Source organism: Trematomus bernacchii, unplaced genomic scaffold (assembly GCF_902827165.1).
Source record: "Trematomus bernacchii unplaced genomic scaffold, fTreBer1.1, whole genome shotgun sequence".
Classification (NCBI taxonomy): domain Eukaryota; kingdom Metazoa; phylum Chordata; class Actinopteri; order Perciformes; family Nototheniidae; genus Trematomus; species Trematomus bernacchii.
The window spans coordinates 97,107-108,223 of NW_022987812.1; the positions used below are offsets into that span (position 1 = coordinate 97,107).

The 11,117-nt window shown below is 44.8% G+C and overlaps 1 protein-coding gene across 8 annotated transcripts in view; it reads left to right on the plus strand.

The window, feature by feature from the left end:
• adgrg6 (adhesion G protein-coupled receptor G6) overlaps window positions 1-11,117 on the plus strand; it is a 113,904-nt gene that overhangs the window by 65,358 nt on the left and 37,429 nt on the right. For all 8 annotated transcript variants that reach the window (XM_034150919.1, XM_034150915.1, XM_034150918.1 and 5 more), the window contains 2 exons: window positions 7,704-7,789; window positions 10,912-10,964. In XM_034150919.1, the coding sequence (XP_034006810.1) occupies window positions 7,704-7,789; window positions 10,912-10,964 (139 nt within the window). The remainder of the gene's footprint in view (window positions 1-7,703; window positions 7,790-10,911; window positions 10,965-11,117) is intronic.

The window sequence follows — 11,117 nt, forward strand, 5'->3', positions numbered from 1 at the left end:
ACACACCGGGGAGGACACACCGGGGACACACCGGGGACACACGGGGGACACACGGGGGACACACCGGGGACACACCGGGGACACACCGGGGACACACGGGGGACACACCGGGGACACACGGGGGACACACGGGGGACACATGGTGATGTAGAGAAGACATCAGAAAGTGCATCTTGCATGATAGGAGACCTTTAACACTCGCTTATCATTTGGTCTAGATATTTTTCTTACTTCTTTCCACTTGTTTTCCAGTTAGAAAATCCTAATCTTTGCTATCTTTTAAGAGTTGATTAATCTAATGATTGCTGGCTGTTCCACATTTATATTCTTCGCAGCCAGTTTCCTGCTGCTGGTGATCCTGATATTTTACTAGGTCTATCATATTTGTCTTCATCTCATTCGAGCCTTTGCATCAAATCTCTGTGCTTCAGTTTCATTATGATCAGGGTGTATGGTGGCCAACACGTGCAAACGCTTTACAACGGCTTCACTTTCATGTGTTTTGGAACATTTGTGTTTTTATATTTGAGTGTTTCTCCGAGTGGAAATGTTTTGCACCTGTCGGCCACCGTAGGGGGTCCTGTCAAAGTTGCTGAGGTATTAACTAACAACAATAATTCACAAATGTTGTTGAAAAAGCAAAAACTCTTCTGGCTTTCCTCTCAAATGAAAATGATATTTTACTTTTCTATTATTTACACCTGCCTCTTTTTGGGCCTCTTTCTTAAAACATGTCTTTCTTTTAAGAGAATCACAAATATAAATGTCATAAAGGTACAATGACCTCCACCTGACACTGATGTAAAGGTTTCAGGTCGTTCCTAATAGTTGTGTTTACTTCTACTTTGTTTATTACTTGAAAACATTGCTTTTGTTTATTGTCTGTAACCTGCTCTTTCATTATGATGGCGTCTGGTTTGATGACAGTGAAGGAGTCTCCAGTGAGATCATCCCAGTCCTCCCGACCCAAGCCTCTTCTCCCAGCCGCTCCAAACAGAAGGCGTCGGCATATGTTTGGATTAACCACTGCAGGATCTTCCATTCCTCATGCACCAAGACCCCCATCTCCTCGGGTCCTTGCATCCAGACCTCCAGCCCCGGCCCCGACTCTCCCAGATAAAGCGTCTTTAGCCGCCAGATTCTTAGCCCTGACTCGGGGACCTCCACCTCCGCCTGAAACCCCTCGACCAAGACCTCCACGCTTCCTCCCACGGCCCCGAAACCATCGCAGCTCCAAGACCTCTCTGGGGTTCATCTCCACGCCTCTGATCTGGGAGGGCAGGAAGAGGCCGGCTGGAGGCAGACGCCCGGCTTCACCCAGAACACCCCGGCCAGAGGTTCACATCACAAAATCTGCTCAACCAACCGGACTCAAACCCACACAGAGGCGTGCGACACATGCACCCGCGTTGAAAAACACAACTACTGCACGCTTGCCGCTTACATCACAACCACATGAGGAAACTCCTACACCTCCTCATCGACCCCCTCCTGAACCAGTTCTGTCTCAGGAGTCGTCTCCTGATGAGGGCAGAGATACATCGTCTTCACTGCTGTCCTCATCCTCGGTTCTGAGCAACAGGAAGAACAAACCCGCGGCGCCGCAGTGGTCGTTGCTGATCGGGCGGGAAACTCAAACGCTCGATGAGTTCCCGTCGGGGTCAGAGGTGTTTGCGTACGAGCTTCCAGAGAACGCGGACGCTTTCAACTTGTATGAGTTTGACGCTGCGTACGCTTTGGACGAACCTGCCACCGTCCCTCCAGCTGTCATCGACCCAAAGTCCTTCAACAGATCGGACCATCGTGGTGCTTCACTTCCTGCTGCACACCCTTTAACTGTTTCTGAAGGAGGAGGCGTTCACAACCGCTCGGAAAGCCCAGTGAGTGTTTTAGCAGCAGGGAGTGAGCTTTCTCTCAGCCGCTCACAAGATGGATTGATGCCAGAAGCAGAAGCTGTCATCAGCAGGTCTCTGACAGCTCAAACAAAGCACTCTCACTCTAGTGGGCTAAAGCAAGAGGACATGTCCTACACACAAACCTTCACTGAACAACCAACACCACCCCTTCCTCTTCCCCCCCTGTCATCGCTCCACTTCACACAGACTTTGTTACCGATGTCAGGACGGAGCTCTTCTCTGATTTCCCCAAAGCAGATCTTCTCTTCTTCGGTGCGTCAGAATAAAAACATGGCTGATATACCCTCCTCTTGTGTGTATGAAACAGACATAACTAGAAGTCCGGACTCTCGACTGATTAACAATTTAAACACACAGACAGACATATCTGCCACTCCTCAAAGACCCTTTCATTTCTCCTCCACTTCTGCTCTAACCAAAACCGTCTCTTCGGACATGTTTCCATCCCCTCTCCACGCCCTCTCCTCCAGAACTCTCCCAACCCCTCCACTTCCCTTTTTCTCAGCATCTACTTCCTTTACTAATACCCTAACCCCTACCCGGTCCTCTCCTCCCTTCTGGTCCTCTCCCAGTCCTCTACTCTCCTCTCCTGTCCTCCCCTCCTCTTCCCAACGAAGGCTTTCAGAAACAGACGCTGTTGTTGAATCTGCTCACACACAGCCGGACGAAGGCAGCGGATACCTTCAGCCTCGTCTGTCGTCGCTTCTTTCTCTGTCGACGAGGGTTGACACGGCGTCCTCTTTGTCACTTCCTGTCTTTTCTAAAGCCGTGTCCGTCCCGCAGATTGTTGATGATGCACTGCTCCCTGAATACCACTCGTCTAAAGAGTCCACTAACGATACATCAGAAGCTGTTAGGAGTCGGTCGCCCAACTCTGAGAGCAATCGGACGCTTGATACGCAATCAGGTTCGTTTGTTCAGTCAGTTGGGACATTTCTAGAGTCATCCTTTAGTCAAACTCCTTCAGGGTTATACATGGAGAACATTGCATCAAGCTCTGCTGTATTTACATCAGATTTAGAACCATTGGGTTCCTCAATGATTTTGTGGCCTTCAGCCAGCCTGTCAGTTCATTCAGATCAGAGAGATTTGAGCGATATATATTCACCAGAAGAGTCGCATCAGCCTCACGTTGTCTTTACCTCTCAGACAGCAGCTCTCACCCGGGCCTCTGAACGCACCCTGACTCTGCTGCAGGGAAATATTGAAACAATGCCAATTATACACTCTGCTTCTGTGACTTCAAATCGCATCCTTTCAACCGGGAGTCTCCTTTCAACCGGGAGTCTCCTTTCCCATCCCGTTGACAAGCTGTCGCTCACTGCACCTTCAGAGGCTCGTGCTGCTGCCACACTGATGCTGTCTGTAGTAGAGAGAGAGCCTTTTCTCGTGGCTCAGACGTCTCCATCAGGGTCACAGAACAAAGACACTTCCAGCCTGACCTCTAGCAGAGACCCATGGAGGCTGCAGCACACAATCTCACATTTGCAAATGAACACTAACACCTCTCACAGTGAGCACAGTGACACCTTTAATCACCCCACACCCCCTTTGTTATTTCCACCCGTCACAGCGCAGGCGCAGCACGGCAGCACCAGTGCACTGATTATCACCGCGGCCCCCGAGCACGCTTCAGGGCTGGATTATACTCACCGCTCAACCTCGACACATCCGAACACTGAACACCCAGACCGTGGGACGCACACACACCCTGACATGCACACACACCCTGACATGCACACACACCCTGACATGCACACACACCCTGACATGCACACACACCCTGACGCTCGCCACAGCATGTTTCTGAATGCGAGTGTGAAACGTGCTCACAATGCAGAGGTTGGAGGGCAATCATCCCTCTCTCTTCCCCTCGCAGAAACTCTCACACCTTCTTTTCTCTCTCTTCAACTTTCTATTCCTTTTGGCAAAGCCTCCCTCCCCCTCTCCCCCACCATCACCCCTTCCCTCTCTCCTCTCCTCTCATTACAATCACTGTCTGCCAGCACAGCAGAGGCAGAAATGATCGCATTGTCGCCAAATTGGCCGACCGCTGGATCCCACCAGCCCACGCCCCCCCGACCCCCCCCCGGACGGGTTATTACAGACCCTCTCACACCCAGCACAGCCAGTCACACTCCCTCTTCGCCACGCTCTCACACTCACTCAAGACAAATTCAAATCAAGCCACGCTTTTATTTCTGCCGGAGAGAATGATAAAGAGGACTTTGTGCCACCACGTGCAAACCGCTCACACACAGCGAACGCCTCTCGGTCTGTGGACGATCCGGCCTCATCGTCTGACGCCTCACGTCACCTGTGGCATCTGTCTGCTTCCTTTGACCCGGCGGACGTTGTTCCAAAGATACACATTGCAGATGATGATGATGATGATGATGATGATGATGATGATGATGATGATGATGATTCTTCCCCCCATGATGGTGTAACTCTGGATGTAAATGCTTCCCTTAACACTCAATCGTTTCCTGCTGATATGCAAACGACCTCTCCAAGCCCCGGCGCCACAGACTCCAAACAGCCCATCAATGCTCCTGTTGTTCTGAACCCTCTCCACACTTCTGGACTCAACCTCCCCTCCTACCTTCCAGCCTCCAGATCCCCCAATCTCTCCTCTATCCACGGCCCAGGTCAAGGCCTCATTGCTGGGCTTGAGGGGCCCACACCTCCTGGGAGGGCCTCCCACACAGCAGGCCTTAAAAACAACGCCATGTCAAATGCAACAACTGCTCTAACGATCAAAGACTCGCCTTCAGTGCCAATTAAAACGACAAACACCACCGAGGCTGATAAGGCTACAACCCTAATTGGAAATGTAGATGTGGAAGAATCTCCGGGGAACATGACAGGCAGCAAACAAACAGCAGGGGATGCAAGCACGTCGACAAAGTCAAACGTAACAGTTTCAAAACCCAGTTTGAACCCAAGTGTGTCTGATCAGCACTCAGGAGAAGATGTCCTTCCTTCCCCTCCGCTGCCCGTGGTCGTCACCGCTCACCGGTTTATAACCAAGAGCTCCACTACCCTCAAAGCAGTCAGTCTGTCCGCTAGCCTCGGCGGTGGATCAGCAGCCGAGCCCGCGGGGCCATGCCAATGTAAACATCGCTTCCATTTGACATGTCTGTGTGGACTGTCATCGGGGAACAGTACGTCATGCAGTAACAACAAGAATTGTAGACGTAGAGAACCAGTAATGACAGAAGCATGCACTGTAAACAATCACAGCATAGGAACTGGTATTGAGTCTTAAAATCTATTTGTTGCAACGTAAACTATATGGCCAAAGGTTTATGGACTGGTGTTTTTATAAAAGAGTTTTTCTAACTTCCCTTTCTCACGGTGCGTTCACATCGGACGGGAAGCGAGGATTCGTCCTGCATCACTCGCGAAAACATCATCTGTGTTTACTCCCGTCACTCAAACTAAACGCACTGGTGTGGAGGCGGGACTTATCTCCATGTAGATATCAACAACAACAACATTAACTTATTTTGCCGTGATTAGTTATTAACTAAATTATCTAACAATAACGAGATACTGATTGAATCAATGCGTTGTGTGTCCGCACGACGGCAGCTCACGTTGCAGCGGCTGCGTCCACACGCCTACAAACCTCACACAGACTGAAAGTAGTGACTTTCCAGCAGTTTTCTCCAGTTTCTGAACAAACACGTTCTGTGAACAAACAGCTGTGAATTGGCATCAATCTGCTTCTTTGCACTGACTTCAGATGTTATCGCAAGACGCACAAATAATGCTTTGCGTCCGGTGTGACCCGCAGCGCAGCAAACCGTGACGCTCTACTGTTCTCTTACTAAACGTGTGGTTATCATTTTGAGTTCTGACAAAAAACAGCGTGAGGTTTAAAGCTTTCCAGTTTGATAACTTGAGTAGCGTTACCATCCAACTCCACAATGAGTTATGGTTTACACACAATGCAGCATGTTCCCTTTAGGACATTTGAGTTCATGCTGATATTATTCAGGTTCTAAAAGCATTCTTTGGACCCGGGCACAGGGTATGTCTCTGTTGGCTTTCTCCAAGCCACTCTTTGCCCGTGTATGGTCAGCTCCGTCTGTTGGACACAAACCAACTACAGATGCATGCCCAAAAACAAAAAGCCAACATTGCTGGTCAAAAGGAGAAACAGAGCTACTTTTAAACATTACCCAAGACTTGGATATCTACAGGTTTTTGGGTTTGCATAAACATCTAAACCCTGACCTTTATATGGAGGCTGTTGAAGGAATGATAGGCTGCCATCGCATGGTCCAACAAGTCCTCCAACAAGTCCTCCAACAAGTCCTCCTCGGCTGGAAAGGGTTTCATAAATGCTATTTTAACAGCAAGATATGACCAGAATACCTCGACTACAAACAAATAGGAATATTGTGTTTTTCAGACTAACGGCAAGTCTATTTGTTTGCATGTAAACAACTTGGATGTGAAACATATTTTAGAGCAGAGCAATATGCCTTTCTTTATGCTGGTGTCTGCGACTTTTGGCCATATAGTGTGTGAGTAATGCTCCATTCAAAAACAAACATACTGAAGCCAATCGAGCTGCTGATCGTCTCCAAGCTTTTGGCATAAATGCTATTTTTCCATTTAATAAAACAACAGATTTTAAGACTGGAAACACGATTCAATGAGTAGTTTAGGTGGTGTCTTGATACCTGTGTTCAATCAGTAGAAAGACTGATGGTGTTGTAGATATAGATCCGGTGGAGGCTTGGGGCTCATCAGGTGATTGGTCGTCGTGATTTTGGGAGAACTGTAGGACATGATATGATCGTTTAGTTGTCCAATCAGACTGTAGTCACCTGGTACTTGTAGTTCAAATAAACCACGTCTGTCCTTTGTCTCTCCTCTACCTCTGTCCACTCTGTCTCGGTCTATTTTCTGCACTTATTAGTTTCTGTGAGACGTCCTGCCGCTCGTCCTCTCTGACAGGAAGCAGCACTAACCCTATTGTACTGACTTTATTCAGATACATTTGAGTCATAAACCTGTCGGGAGAGGAGCGCAGCGTGCAGGGTGTCCGACAGCAGCTGATGGAGTAGAAGGAGTGCATTAGGGTGCTGTTGACTAACATTAGAAACACTGCAGTGACACCTAGTGGCCGACGTGAAGCACAGCAGGAGAGCTGAGAGCCGGGAGGTTAGAGGACACAACATAACTCAAAAAATACAAAGTACATTCATTATGTACATGTTAACAGAAGATAAATACATTAAAGTGATATAAGGGGAAATGTGAGTTGTGTTTTTATCAAGAAATATTAACATTTAGAGCTCACACATATCTATAATTTAACTTTAAATTGGGAACAGGGAAGTCCTCACACAAACATGTGAAATGAAGAAAAGAAAAAACCCTTTAAATGAAATATATGTTCCGACATACAGCTCATACATACGTTCCTAATAAATACATACTATTATATTAGGCTATTATTATATAATTTCACTACATTTTCAAACATGGAAATGTAGTTTTCCTCAAGTCAAACTTACAATTTGACATCTGGAGAGAACTTTATCATTTTCATATATAACCCTTTATTTATAGAGTTTAATATAAAGAATAAGGGTTTTTTGGTTCATTAAATCCTGGAGAAGTGAAGTTTGAGGTGTTAAAAGTGTAATATCCTCATTCCTCATCGTCACCTTCATCACAGCTGAACCTCTCCTGCTGCGCGTCACACCTTCATCACAGCTGAGAAGAAGATGTATTCATCATATGTCATGTGATCCTTCCTCACAGAGGGGCTGTTCTTCAAGGCTTCCTTCCAGGTGGAGGACGGGGCCGAGCTGACCCAGGACCAGCTGGAGAGAGCTGTGGCATTATGGGTAAGAAAATATAGATCTTAAGATTTATATAAAACAGTCTGTCGGTAAAACCAGGACACATTTACAGGATGAAGCCAGTACTCAGATCTGGTACTTAGTGAAAGTAGAAGTACTCAGATCTGGTACTTAGTGAAAGTAGAAGTACTCAGATCTGGTACTTAGTGAAAGTAGAAGTACTCAGATCTGGTACTTAGTGAAAGTAGAAGTACTCAGATCTGGTACTTAGTGAAAGTAGAAGTACTCAGATCTGGTACGTAGTGAAAGTAGAAGTACTCAGATCTGGTACTTAGTGAAAGTAGAAGTACTCAGATCTGGTACTTAGTGAAAGTAGAAGTACTCAGATCTGGTTCTTAGTGAAAGTAGAAGTACTCAGATCTGGTACTTAGTGAAAGTAGAAGTACTCAGATCTGGTACTTAGTGAAAGTAGAAGTACTCAGATCTGGTACTTAGTGAAAGTAGAAGTACTCAGATCTGGTACTTAGTGAAAGTAGAAGTACTCAGATTCTGGTACTTAGTGAAAGTAGAAGTACTCAGATCTGGTACTTAGTGAAAGTAGAAGTACTCAGATCTGGTACTTAGTGAAAGTAGAAGTACTCAGATCTGGTTTACTTAGTGAAAGTAGAAGTACTCAGATCTGTTCTTAGTGAAAGTAGAAGTACTCAGATCTGGTTCTTAGTGAAAGTAGAAGTACTCAGATCTGGTACTTAGTGAAAGTAGAAGTACTCAGATCTGGTTCTTAGTGAAAGTAGAAGTACTCAGATCTGGTACTTAGTGAAAGTAGAAGTACTCAGATCTGGTACTTAGTGAAAGTAGAAGTACTCAGATCTGGTACTTAGTGAAAGTAGAAGTACTCAGATCTGGTACTTAGTGAAAGTAGAAGTACTCAGATCTGGTACTTAGTGAAAGTAGAAGTACTCAGATCTTGTTCTTAGTGAAAGTAGAAGTACTCAGATCTGGTACTTAGTGAAAGTAGAAGTACTCAGATCTGGTACTTAGTGAAAGTAGAAGTACTCAGATCTGGTACTTAGTGAAAAGTAGAAGTACTCAGATCTGGTACTTAGTGAAAGTAAGAAGTACTCAGATCTGGTACTTAGTGAAAGTAGAAGTACTCAGATCTGGTACTTAGTGAAAGTAGAAGTACTCAGATCTGGTACTTAGTGAAAGTAGAAGTACTCAGATCTGGTACTTAGTGAAAGTAGAAGTACTCAGATCTGGTACTTAGTGAAAGTAGAAGTACTCAGATCTGGTACTTAGTGAAAGTAGAAGTACTCAGATCTTGTTCTTAGTGAAAGTAGAAGTACTCAGACCTGGTACTTAGTGAAAGTAGAAGTACTCAGATCTGGTACTTAGTGAAAGTAGAAGTACTCAGATCTGGTACTTAGTGAAAGTAGAAGTACTCAGATCTGGTTCTTAGTGAAAGTAGAAGTACTCAGATCTGGTTCTTAGTGAAAGTAGAAGTACTCAGATCTGGTACTTAGTGAAAGTAGAAGTACTCAGATCTGGTTCTTAGTAAAAGTAGAAGTACTCAGATCTGGTTCTTAGTAAAAGTAGAAGTACTCAGATCTGGTACTTAGTGAAAGTAGAAGTACTCAGATCTGGTTCTTAGTGAAAGTAGAAGTACTCAGATCTGGTTCTTAGTAAAAGTAGAAGTACTCAGATCTGGTACTTAGTGAAAGTAGAAGTACTCAGATCTGGTTCTAGTGAAGTGAGTACTAAGATCTGGTACTTAGTGAAAGTAGAAGTACTCAGATCTGGTACTTAGTGAAAGTAGAAGTACTCAGATCTGGTACTTAGTGAAAGTAGAAGTACTCAGATCTGGTACTTAGTGAAAGTAGAAGTACTCAGATCTGGTTCTTAGTGAAAGTAGAAGTACTCAGATCTGGTTCTTAGTGAAAAGTAGAAGACTACTCAGATCTGGTACTTAGTGGAAAGTAGAAGTACTCAGATCTGGTTACTTAGTGAAAGTAGAAGTACTCAGATCTGGTACTTAGTGAAAGTAGAAGTACTCAGATCTGGTACTTAGTGAAAGTAGAAGTACTCAGATCTGGTACTTAGTGAAAGTAGAAGTACTCAGATCTGGTAACTTAGTGAAAGTAGAAGTACTCAGATCTGGTACTTAGTGAAAGTAGAAGTACTCAGATCTGGTACTTAGTGAAAGTAGAAGTACTCAGATCTTGGTCTTAGTGGAAAGTAGAAGTACTCAGATCTGGTACTTAGTGAAAGTAGAAGTACTCAGATCTGGTACTTAGTGAAAGTAGAAGTACTCAGATCTGGTTCTTAGTGAAAGTAGAAGTACTCAGATCTGGTTCTTAGTAAAAGTAGAAGTACTCAGATCTGGTACTTAGTGAAAGTAGAAGTACTCAGATCTGGTTCTTAGTGAAAGTAGAAGTACTCAGATCTGGTTCTTAGTAAAAGTAGAAGTACTCAGATCTGGTACTTAGTGAAAGTAGAAGTACTCAGATCTGGTTCTTAGTGAAAGTAGAAGTACTCAGATCTGGTACTTAGTGAAAGTAGAAGTACTCAGATCTGGTACTTAGTGAAAGTAGAAGTACTCAGATCTGGTACTTAGTGAAAGTAGAAGTACTCAGATCTGGTACTTAGTGAAAGTAGAAGTACTCAGATCTGGTTCTTAGTGAAAGTAGAAGTACTCAGATCTTGTTCTTAGTAAAAGTAGAAGTACTCAGATCTGGTTCTTAGTGAAAGTAGAAGTACTCAGATCTTGTTCTTAATGAATGTAGAAGTACTCAGATCTGGTTCTTAGTGGAAGTAGAAGTACTCAGATCTTGTAGTAAAAGTAGAAGTACTCGGATATTGTACTTCAGTAAAAGTAGAAGTACCAGAGAGTAGTTTCAGTAAAAGTCCTGCATTCAAAATGTTCCTCAAATAAAAGTAGAAAAGTATTATCATCAAAATACAGTAAAAGTATTCGTTGTGCAGATTGGTAGTAAAGTAAAGTACAAGTAACTCTAAAGTGTACTTAACTACAGGACTTGAGTAAATGTACTCAGTTACTTTACACCTCTGTCACCAACTATAATATTAGTACAGGTGACTGGTAAAGAAGTACTTTAAAGTATACAGAATACTTCCTGTCATGTGACTGGTGTGTTTTGGTGTTGCAGTTAAATCAGACGTTTCAGAACTGGACTCAGGCGGTCTACGTGGACTCCGTCAGGTGAGGGTCCTCTCACCTCACACACACCTCAAACACACCTCACACACACCTCACACACACCTCACACACCCCTCACACACACCTCACACACACCTCACACACCTCACACACACACCCCACACACACCTCACACACACCTCACACACAACCACC